The sequence below is a fragment of the Sebastes umbrosus genome, chromosome 14, assembly GCF_015220745.1.
Source record: "Sebastes umbrosus isolate fSebUmb1 chromosome 14, fSebUmb1.pri, whole genome shotgun sequence".
NCBI lineage: Eukaryota > Metazoa > Chordata > Actinopteri > Perciformes > Sebastidae > Sebastes > Sebastes umbrosus.
Window position 1 is genome coordinate 2,846,200 of NC_051282.1, and position 12,469 is coordinate 2,858,668.

General features: G+C 44.4%; 1 protein-coding gene across 1 annotated transcript; it reads left to right on the forward strand.

The window, feature by feature from the left end:
* Positions 1-1,055: 1,055 nt before the first annotated feature.
* Positions 1,056-11,816, forward strand: LOC119502234 (all-trans-retinol 13,14-reductase-like). The gene is made up of 13 exons (XM_037793078.1): positions 1,056-1,141; positions 2,636-2,981; positions 3,964-4,146; positions 5,243-5,381; positions 5,612-5,714; positions 6,732-6,927; positions 7,015-7,212; positions 7,408-7,527; positions 7,636-7,774; positions 7,889-7,998; positions 9,865-10,031; positions 10,316-10,475; positions 11,321-11,816. Exons 2-13 carry the CDS (start codon positions 2,816-2,818, stop codon positions 11,470-11,472), a joined length of 1,833 nt encoding a protein of 610 aa, XP_037649006.1. The 5' UTR covers positions 1,056-1,141; positions 2,636-2,815; the 3' UTR covers positions 11,473-11,816.
* The last annotated feature ends 653 nt before the right edge of the window (positions 11,817-12,469 follow it).

The window sequence follows — 12,469 nt, forward strand, 5'->3', positions numbered from 1 at the left end:
CTGGAGACGCAGACGGTGAGGTGGTGAATTGAAGCCAGACTGTAGAAAATAAATGTCTACAGCCTCTCACACATTTAACTTCTCTTCATACTTATATCCACTTTATCATAAACATTTAAAACAGCAGTGCTATTTGTGCTAGTGAGCCATAACTATTCCATAAGAACCTTACGAATGTAAAAGATCAACTCAAATCTCAAATCAAATTCAGCTCAATATCTCATCAGCGCTGTGTCACCATCACGTTCCTCCGGAACTCAGAGGAGAGGACCGGACTACCGACACTCGCAGTCAGTTGTGGAGCAGCTGTTGAAATCATTATCATCGGTTGTAGAAATCCAAGATTATATCAAATAGCATTAAAGAATGGCAAAACAGAGCGCCAATAGTTTTAATAATATCTTCTAACAGTGTGCAGATATCACCAAGTACCATATTAGTTTTCATAAAGTTGTTGTGTGTAAAATCGCTGCAGTGAACATGACATGACTTATTCATTTATTTATGATTTATTAGATAGGGACAGATACAGTATACATACACAAAATGAAAACAGCTATACGCAACTATCAGATTGTCTCCAGTGCGCCATCGTGGTGCGCCACACACACTCTGCCTCCTCCAGTCACCTCCACCCGGCACATCTAGTCATCAAATAGTGTTCACCTATCAAACTTCAAAAGTTGTGAATGGATCTGTTTGATGCTGTAAACATATAATCACAGCAGTGACACTGGTAACATGCTGCATGGTGGATATACCGGCACTGTGAGGACTACGTGACGTGAATGAGAGAATGAGGAGGGAACGAGTGTTCAGAGACCTCCTCACCTACAAACACCTCGATCTCTGTGTCAGAATCACGGCGACTTCCTCTCGGTAGTCGCCGTGATTCACCGTAAAGATCCACTGATCAACAGGCTCATTCACATGCAGAAACATTCATGAGGTGCTTTGCATCGACCATTTATGGCTGAATGTGGGCGTGTAGAGGGCGGAATATGAGGCGGATCCACGTGCGCACATGTCCATGTGGACTGTGATTTATAAAGGGAACATTGCCTGCAGGTGTGCGCACGCACAGTTTTATAAATGAGACCCCACACCTGTTCCCCCATCTTCATCAAGAGCGTCGTCTAGAGTGAGTGCCATGTGTTCCTTTGTACACCTTATAACTCATTAGTATCTGTGTTTAAATTATATCTGAGATCCACCATTTGATGATATTAAAGGGGGAGTTCATCTAAAACAAGGATGAACTGTTGATGGAGAATGATGGAAATATCTGGGTTGCTGTCCCTACTTCTGGTGCCTCATGTTCAATACTCAGTGTCCCTATAGACTCCAGCCCTCGCCAGTTAGGTCACCTAAACAAGCAACAATGGAAAAAGTATAAATGAATGTGACTCAAGTGTGTTCATTCTAAAACTGATCAATACAGGGGGGTTGATTGTGGAAGTTGTAGAACCTTGTAGGTTCCACAACTTCCACAACTTCCACAATTAATACATTAAAACGTAGATAGTTATCTTGTAATGTTTATCCTTCATATTTACTCTTATGGTAATTATTCTTTATGCCACACTAACCTTTTTAGAGAAGGCTCCGCTGCATTCCATTGCACATGTCATATGAACAGAATACAATGAAAAGAAAAGAAACGGCCTCATGGCTTCTGGAAGGTCCAATTGAAATAGTCATAAACTTTACTAACGTATACTTAAAGGTCCCATATCGTGCTCGTTTTCAGGTTCATACTTGTATTTTGTGTTTCTACTAGAACATGTTTACATGCTGTAATGTTCAAAAAAACAACCTTCATTTTTCTCATACTGTCTGCCTGAATATACCTGCATTTACCCTCTGTCTGAAATGCTCCGTTTTAGTGCATTTCAACGGAATTGCAACGGAATTGCGTTGCTAGGCAACAGCCTGGGTCCATGTTTACTTCCTGTCAGCTGATGTTATTTACATACACTGTAACAGGAAATAAACTGGGACCCATTTAGAATGTTTATGTTTAAAACCGTGTAATGGTCTAAATATTGTAGATTTGTGACATCACAAATTGACAGAAATCCTAACGGCTTGTTTCAAACGCACAATATCTGAATACGGGCTGTGTGTATTCCTCCGTATATTGAGCGTTTTGATAGTTTAACAGTATTTATATAGCACTTAAACCTGCTTTATAATATAAAAGGAATGAAAATCTCACTTTTTACAATATGGGACCTTTAAACCTTGGTCCATTTATCCAGAAAGCCAAGTGGCCCAAACATATCGCATTCACAGCATCTCCGCTCGGAAAACCCACCATTTGTTCACAGTCATGCAGTGGAACTGGGTTTTTCAGCTATACAGTGAGATAGTTGTAAGAATAGTCCTCCTGAGGCAGTTTAGAAAGAGCACCAAATCGGTGGCGGGCGTGTAAAACCAGTCTAAAGAGGTGATAAACAACCAGCTCTCTCTTCTCTGCCAGTCTCATGTCCTTGGCGTGGAGAATGTGTTATCTGCTCTGCTCTTTGCGGAGCCCGAATTTCCAAAATGTCATGTGTTGCATGTCCTCCCTGAACCTTAATAAGCATCTCTTCCTTCTCTCCTCCCCTCACTTGATCCATCTCCTCCTCTGCAGCGTGGTTGGTGCTCTTTTTGTGAAGATAGCTTTTCATCTGTCTTCATCCTTAAACTTCCTACCTCATCCCTTCTCTTTCTGGATTATTCTCTCCATCTACCTCAGCATTTCCTCTCTTTTCCTCGTTCCTCTCTTCTCCATCCTGCCGTATAGTAGGACACTCAGCTCTCCTCTGCTACTATGTGGTGGTGGCTGCTTGGCGTTTTGAGCTGCGTGCTGCTGCTGGGGGTCGTCATCTTCTTCCTGACCACCGGGCAGCGCTACAAGGTGTTCAGCGAGAAGTGCCTGAGGCCACCGGGGCCCCTGGTCACCGACAGCAGGCAGAGGGACGAAAGGCTGAAGAGAGGTAAGGAGAGCTGCTTTCTGATACACAGCGGACAGACACTGCGTGTATTGTCCTGTCTATTATATCATATTTTTATTATTATATTATAATCTTTTGGAATCGTTGGGAAACAGAGAGGTCAAATATGAAAAACAAGACCTCTCCAGTCCATCACATCACCAGTCCACACTAGAATATCTCACATTGTACCACATGGAAGTTGAATGAAAATTGGATGCATAGCATGCATGTCATGTTCCCCAGAGGATAAATTCTGAGGACCGTGCTCATCCTTTCCTCTCGTGCCACCAGCAGGTCAAAGTTTTCACTCATTCAGTGAAAAAACTTGACATCTAATAGAGCAGGGGGTCAGCAACCTGCGGCTCCGGAGCCACATTTAGCCCCTCTCCAGTGGCTCCCTGTGGCTTTTTTAAAAATGGAAATGAATAACTATTTCTTGTTTACGTTTTCATTTTTATTTATCATTGTTGTAGGTCTATGGTACGACGGTACGACGTAGTATTAGGGACACATTGAAGGAACCTGTAATAGACAGATTGGCACAAACATTCATGGTCCCAGATGTTGTATCCTAATGCCTTTTCCTCTATACCATATACCAACAACTATTGAATGGATTGCTGTGAAATTTTGTACCGACATTCATGTCGTCTAAGAGGATGAAATTAAATCACTTTGGTGATCCTCTGAGTTTTCACAGAACACAACTGCACTGTGCAAACATATATTCAAATAAGTCCATTAGTTTTGTAGTGTGATCTGCTGTTGTAGGACCCCGCTAATGTTCGGACAGCTTCTCTTCATCTGGTTCATCACAAGTCATTTTCAACCAGCTCTATAGTCATGGTTCATCAGCAAAAATGCTTCTGAAAAATTTGTTTCTGCGCATGCCATCTATGAACGGTGTGATGCAGTCGGAGACCAGCCGACGACCTTTTCACCGTGACTGTTTTTTAAAATGCGATCCGTTGCTCCCCTGCAGGGTTTCGTGTGGACCGTGTTCCCCGTGCTCTGGATGCCGTGGTGATTGGCAGCGGTGTGGGAGGTTTGACGGCAGCGGCGATTTTGTCTAAAGCCGGGAAGAGGGTTGTAGTTCTGGAGCAACACGACCAGGCTGGAGGCTGCACACACACCTTTCAGAATAAGGGATTTGAGTTTGATGTGGGTAAGAAGGCCAAGTAGACATGCACGCACGCACACACGCACGCACACACGCACACACGCACGCACACAAAATTCATGCTTATTAATTAGTTTAGAGTCCTGCAGATTCATAACTCATGGACACAAACGACTAATTCATGCGCTTTCACATAATGTTAAATAATATTTCACATGTTAGACACCTATCAAAAATTATTAGAGGCAAACCTGTTACAATACAGTATTAGATCTTTCTCCACTGCTTCATTTGTTATCTGAAGTTCCAGCTGTTTGGTTGTGTTTTTTTTAGCGGTCCAAAAAAAAGTAACAGATTTTTAGTTTTCTATTTCTAAAATTCTTAAAGGTCCCATATCGTGCTCATTTTCAGGTTCATACTTGCATTTTGTGTTTCTACTAGAACATGTTTACATACTATAATGTTCAAAAAAATCTTTATTTCACTCATACTGTCTGCCTGAATATACCTGTATTTATCTTCTGTCCAAAACGCTCAGTTTTAGTGCATTTCAACGGAATTGCGTTGCTAGGCAACAGTTTGGGTCCATGTTTACTTCCTGTCAGCTGATGTCATTCACATACACTGCAACCGGAAATAAACTGGGAAACATTTATAATGTTTACGTTTAAAACCGCGTAAAGGGTCTAAATATTGTATATTTGTGACATCACAAATGAACAGAAATCCTAACGGCTTGTTTCAAACTCACAATTTCTGAATACGGGCTGTGTATATTTCTCTGTATATTGAGCGTTTTGATAGTTTAAGAGTATTTATAAAGCATTTAAACCTGCTTTATAATATAAAAGACATGAAAATCTCACTTTTTACACTATGGGATCTTTAAATTATTCTACTTTTTTTTTTTGGAATGTTAGTAAAAATGGACAAAGTAGAGGCAAAGATTACCACCGTATTAGACTGATTAGGACTGATTTTAGCTTTACTTTTACATGCTCCATTCATCTCACTATGACTGAATGAAGAATCTTGTCAAGTCTAAAAATAATCTTGTCTTGAGAATGATTCCTAGTGCTGCACACTTTGGAATATTTGACATTTTAAAGCACGATATCATTGACGTTGATGCCACCACCAGGTATCCATTACCTGGGCCAGCTTCATGAGGGCAGCCTGCTGAAGGTTGCTCTGGATCAGATCACAGAGGGACAGCTGCAGTTCACACGGCTGGAGCAGCACTTTGACACGCTGATCCTGGGTCAGCCTGACCAGCGCAGGTACGGCACATAATCTGGTTATTGTACAATGAAATGATTTCTTTCTTTTAGTGGGGTTCTCTGCCCTCTGATCTCGTTACCAGGACTACTCAAATCTACAACAAACAAAAAACCTGACATGAACTATATTTGTTACTTCATCCATATTGGAGTGTTCAAGTGTGATCAACAGAGGGCTATGAATCCTACCTGGCTTCCAACTAATCCAACATTTCCAACCCCTATGTCAGGGAGTACCATATCCATGCCGGGAAGACGGAGATGGCGGCTAGCCTGAAGAAGCAGTTCCCAGGAGAGGAGGAAGCCATTGATGAGTTCATGAGACTGATGAAGGTAGAGTAGGAGGGAGCTATTGATGATCATGATTAGGGATGGGTCCGATACTGTGATCATGTACTCGTACTCATACTCGCAAAATGGCTCCGATACAACAGCACCAATACCACTTTACGGCAGCGCGACTTTAACCTCTCGTCACCATCTTTCGGGTCCTCACGCTCCACCTCCCCGATGGTGCGGGCGAGACGGGCCGGTGGTGCGCCCGACCCCGAGGGGCCGGGATCCCACCTCAGACGGTGCGCGTCGGCCCTCACTTTCATTGCGCCACAGGGTTTTGCTTGCACCCTCTGACTCGCGCTTACGTTAGACTCCTTGGTCCGTGTTTCAAGATGGGTCGGGTGGGTTGCCGACATCGCCACAGACCCCTAGCGCCTTTTACGTGGGCTGTGGCACAACGCGGTTGGGGCGCACTGAGGACAGTCCGCCCGGGTCAAAAGCTGCGGCTGCAAGCCACCTCGCCCAGAGCCTTTTCAAACTGATGATCCGGGCAGCAGAGTTCTGAATGATTTGAAGTCTGTTGAGCAGTTTGGAGGGAAGGCCAAAGAGAACAGCGTTGCAGTAGGGATGGGCGGAGTCTGGAGATGTTGCGTAGGTGGAAGAAAGCAGTCCGGGTGACGTTTTTTATGTGGGGTGCAAAGGAGAGGGTGCTGTTTAGGGTGACCTCGAGGCTCTTGACGTGGGTGGAGAATGGAACGGAGAAGCCATCAATGATGAGGTTTGGAGCGGTTGTGTGATGTGCTTTGGAGAGGTTGTTTTTGGAGCCGATGAGCAGGGCCTCCATTTTATTTCTATTGAGCTTTAAAAAGTTCCTGCTCATCCAGCTCCTGATGTGTTGTAGGCAGGTGGCGAGGGAGGTGGGTTGCAGGGCAGCGGTGGGTTTTCGTTGAAATGTAGACCTATGTGTCGTCGGCATAGCGGTGAAAGTGGACATTGTGATGATGGAGGATAGTGCCAAGGACGTGTATTATTGATTGTGATTAATAAATGCAGTTGTATGTCTTCCTCTTGCAGCTAGCCTCACGGCGGACGCCACTTATCGCCACCTTGAAGATTATACCTTACTGGCTGTCTAACTTCCTGATTCGAACCGGCCTGTTGGATCGCATCTCTTCGGTGTTCCGCCTAGCGGCAACCAACCATTCAGAAATGATGAACCGCCTCACAAAGAACAAGGACCTGCAGGCACTGTCTGCCTACCTGTTCTACGGTGATGGACGTACACACACTTGGATGCATCCCAGACCACGTCCGTTCCGTACATTCTCCTCAATGCTCTGCTTTATGTGCTTTTAAGGTGTCCCTCCTAAAGACTCCAGCTTCCTCATCAACGCTCTCCTTCTTCAACACTACAAGCGTGGCGCGTACTACCCGCGGGGAGGTTCCAGCGAGTTCGCCTTTCACATCATCCCTGTGATTCAGCAGGGGGGCGGCACTGTGCTGGTCAGAGCTCCTGTCCAACGCGTCCTGCTCAACCATCAAGGGAAGGCCTATGGTGAGAAAGGGAGGGGGGGAGAAGGGGCTCCTGTGATGCAGTAGCCTTTTCCATCAGCTCGTTATGGTCACGGAGGTCCGCAGTGAGATGCTCTTTGACACTCTATTCCTTGAAGAAAAGTGGTTAGGAAAAGACGTTAGGATGTCATTTTGTTTTACCTTTCGACCTTTCGCACCCTGTGTGTATGTGTGTCAGGAGTGACGGTGCTTAAAGGACAAGAAGAGATCGAGGTCCACGCCCCTGTCATAATTTCCAACGCTGGAATCTTCAACACCTTCCAGAAGTTTCTGCCTCAGACCGTACAGGACAAACCAGGTAACACAGAATGTGGACTATGTATCACTTGACTGCAGCCACTTAACGGTATGTCGGACTTTTTGCTCATTTGCTATCTTGTTTGTGTTTGTGTGTGTGTGTGTGTAGAGATCCAGTCACTGTTAGGTCTGGTGCGTCATGGTATGGGTTCCTTCTTGGTCTTTGTTGGTCTGGATGGAACCAAAGAGGAGCTGGGCATCCCTTCCACCAACTTCTGGATGTATAAAGACAATGACTTGGACTCACTGTAAGTTTTTATAAAAAAAACAAGATATTACTATTTTGTTTAGTTTAATAACACATCCGTGTGTGTTTGTTTGTGTGTGTGTGTGTGTGTGTGTGTGTGTGTGTGTGTGTGTAGTATGGAGCGTTACTCTTCTCTGAGCAGAGAGCAGGTATTGGGGAACATTCCCATGATGTTCATCACCTCCCCATCCGCTAAAGATCCTACAGCCAACATCAGACATCCAGGTAACACACTCACACGTGCACTAATGGATACTTGATAACGGCCCCTCCGTTTCACTGACATTTCTTCGATGTCGGTCTTTGGCTCCTCGAGCTTCTGTACTCTTTTCTGCGAGATATGCAATCATGTGATCAGGTGGATTCCTGCATACAGTTGTGCAACTGACTGTTTGTGCCAAGTCGAGCTCTCCATTGATACACAATGATATAGCTCAGGCTGACCTACCACTGGTATTTCATCTTTTTAAACAATTCACACACAAATAAACAGAAATGGCTGTTCATTTTCTAGCCGGCAACGGTCTAACTTTTTAAAACAAGAACCCTGTAAAACGCTCTTAATGCACTCGATGGCTCCATACATGATATAGTATACTAAAAGTTGTGAGGATGAAGCTGAATGAAACCAGGCAAAAATTCAGCATCCTTAACAGCTGATGATCCATGTAGATCAGCCCACTGGTGGGCCTCAGAGCGCCATCTATCTACATTTTTTATTATTATTTAGCAGAATGGACGGGTGAAACCTGAAAGAGGTAGGATGCCAGCTGCCGTAAAACCAAGGCCTATTGAAGTAGGCTGCGACATGGGCGGACACGGGCCTTGTATGGGGTAGGACACATGCGCAGTGTAACTGGAGCTGTGGTCGTGTGTTGCGATTGGCTCAATTTTGGCGAGTGCAGACCAGATTTTACTGCGCATGTGTTTTACCCCAAAGATATGACGCGTTGATGAAGTGTGACCCAGCCTCCTTCAATAGGACTTGCGTAAAACCCCGAACATCGTCAGGTAGAAACAAAGGTGTTTTGCCACTGTTAGCTAGCTAAGGTTTCCTCGGGTGCAGTGACACAAAATGGATCGGCTTTTGAAACGAAAAAGTGATGTGGGAGACAACCTTGAATACATTAAATTTGGATTCATAATGGCAGGCAGTGATGCTGAGCCGAAAGCACAGTGTGTTGAATGTGGGGAAATCTTGTCAATGAGGTGCTAAAACCATCGACGCTCCAGAGACACTTAAACACAAAGCACCTATAAGGAAAAGGGACGGGCTTCAGGCACAACAGAAAGTCATCACAACATTAACAACTCAGTCAAAAGCCACTTTGAAAGCTAGATATATGAATGCCGCTCGTGTAGCTCGTAGAAAGAAAGCCTTTACGATATCAGAGGAGCTTATTTTGCCAAGCGCTGTGGGTATGTGCCGAGAGTTACTGGGGGAGGCCGCTGCAACCAAAGTTCAGTCAATACCACTCTTCAATGAACTTTGAATGCTACTCTGCGTGTCAGCCTCTCACCCATCCCACCACGACTTGATCTCATTATTTCCCAGAGGCAAGCCCGAGTGTCTCACTGAATGTGAGCAGAATATTTATTTTGGTCATTACAGCTGACAGCGGTATAACACATATTGACAGCCAAGTTTATTTTTTCGCTTTTTTTGTCATGTTGTGTTTTTTTCTCATTTATTTGGGAAGCTGGTCATCGGAAATGTTTTAACAATCAGAAATGGACCTTAAGTTGCAAAAATTTGAGAACCCCTGATGTGGATAACATGAAAATAAAAGAGCAGCATTGTTCTTAGTCTTTATAGCACTGTACAAAAATGTCATTTACATGAAAAGACACCTTCTTAGCAGCAGAGGCAGGCAAGAAGAAATACAGCAGCAATCATTTCCTCCTCTGCAGCTATCTATCACCTGCTGTAAGTTCTTTCATCTGGAATCTAATGCAGCATGTAACCGTATGATGCAAAGTTTACCCACAACCAATGACTTTTTCTGGACAACCCAGTAGTTCAATTCAAGAAGAATCAAAAGATAAATGGACTGAAACCTTTTGTATCCCTCTCTCTTTACCTCTCTGCAGGTAAGTCCTGTATGACTCTGCTAACCATGGCTCGCTACGAGTGGTTCGAGGAATGGGAGGGGACCAAGCTCGGCAAGAGGGGACAGAACTACCTGGATATGAAAAACGGCATGGCTCAAGAGCTGCTGGAATGGGCGCTAACAATCTTCCCTCAACTGCGAGACAAGGTAATATATTGCTCACTTACTAGCTTTTTTTCCTGGGGCTTTCAACTATGTCCCACAGCCATCCTCGGTGAAAGGAACTCAGGTGTCACCTTTTCCATTTGCTGTAGAAAGCAGTGGGATATGGTATATCTGTTGTTTTGTTCCCTGACTCCAATAGAAGCCTGTATTTACTGTATTTACTGTATGTACGTGCTGCCAGTCCAAAGTATTGTTGTGTCTCCAAAACACGAGCGCAAAGTGGAAACTATTCTACTGTTACAAATAGCCGGTGTGTTTGTGTCCAGGTGGTGATGGTGGACGCTGCCACTCCTCTAACTAATGTCCACTATTTGGGTGCTCCGAGAGGTGAGATGTACGGTGCTGAACACAACCTGGAGCGCTTCACCCCGGACACAGTCGCTAGGACGCGACCACAGACACCGATCGATGGGCTCTACCTAACAGGTGACCTGACTGACAACAGTCTCAACGCCTCATCCACACTGGGAACGTCACGAGCGCGTGGCGGCTGCGCTGCATCATGTGGCGGCTGCGCTGCGTCGCGTACCAGCTGCATGATTTACGAGTTGGTGTTCACACCAGCTGTGTTTCAGCTGCGTTTCTGCTGCTGCTGTCAGCTCTTTGTTTCTACAGAGTTTGCCATAATGGCCATTTCATTTCATTATATATATCATTTAATATTTATTTTAGACAGAGAAAGGTTAAGAAACGTGTGAAAATGTATTAATAATAGTAATAATCCACAATTAAAACCCTGTACTATATTCACTCATGGAGCTCTGCAAGTCACTGCATGTTCTACAACACTGTCCTGCACATATTTCAAAATAAAAGCCCCGTGTTGACAAATGAAGGAATTCTGTCCACAGAAAAAAACGCTTGAGGGCTTTTATTTCTAAATGAAGGCAGGAAGTGTTGATTTAAAAACAAGTCTTTACTTTTTTCATCTCCATAACATATTCTACAGATGTCTAGACATTGAAACTGTAGTAATGTTGCTGATATGATGCCAATATACAGTCAATAGATCATCTTCACTGTCTGTTGTTGCTGTGAACCGCGCGCGGCTCGCGGCAAAAATAGGCGAGACCTCGAATCTCTAGAAGAGATGGCAGTGTGGCTGCTCTAACCTGTTAACACGGACACCGAAATAAAAAACAACAGGTAACGCAGCCGCCACGCGCTCCTGACGTTCCCAGTGTGGACGAGGCTTTATCTAGTCTGGATTCTACAGGGACTGACACACCTGCTTAATGTCTCTGCGTGTGTGTGTGTGCGTGTGTGTACAGGTCAGGACGTATTCTGTAACGGCATGGCTGGGGCACTGCACGGTGGACTGCTCTGTGCCTCGGCCGTCCTCAACCAGATCCTCTACATTGACCTTCTAGCCCTGAAGACCCGCATCAAAAACAAACAGACCAATCATAGGACGAGCTGGTAGCGACAGGGCTAGCGGAGGGTAAACACCGCCATTAACCCAGCCCCGACCCACAGCTTTTACACACACTTTAAGGCAAGGCGAGGCAGTTTTATAGCACATTTCAAACACATCTGAGTGTGCTCAAGCTGGGCTCTTTAATTCACACAGGTTCTATTGTACATTTTAGGGTAACTTTTTTTTAGCTCTCTGTTTAACACTGCATCCTCATGTTAGAACCACTGTATCCTGTTAACAACAACCCACCACCCACCACCATTCGTGCGATGCAGGATTTAAAACAAGCTAACCCTCAAACTAACGCTGGCTAGAGCCGCTTACACGGAGCAGCCAGATGAAGCACAATTCAAAAAGGATTCAATTAGCTGCTCAACTGGCTCAAATAATAATAATAATCTGCCAGTCAAAAGACCACAAAATAAGTAGCCACTCATGAGCACGTAGCGGAGGCTAAAGATTAACCATCCAGTTTAGCTTGAATGTAAACTCCGTAGCTCCGGTGGACCCCATGGGACCTTGTTTCGAAAAAAATATGTATGACAAATTTTTTGATCCCCTTTGAATTGCGCCATGAATCACACACATGATGTTTGTCAATTCAAAAGATGATTTTGCATGTCAAGAAAGTCTCAGTTTTGTCATTGTATCATTTAGTTTTGTGTGAAACCGCTCGGTGAGCTAAATCTCTAGTCTCGCACAATATACGTCACTGACGCTAGCTAGCTAGCTAACTTAGCTATGTTCCATCGCAAGGGGGCGGGACTTTGCCTCTCTATTATCACAACATTACCTTTTTTGTTTTGTTTCTTTAACCACGATTGCTGTTAACACTATGCAAGTTAAACCGCTGCGTCATGCAGGGTTAAAAATGAAGGAAGGCGAAGTGTCTCAGCTTGCGAGAGACAGAGAAACATGGAGAAAGTAAAGAGAGTGCAACTGACTCAAGATTTAAAGAAAAAGATGGAGGAAAAGAGAGAAAGTGATGTCAAGTGATGAGGAA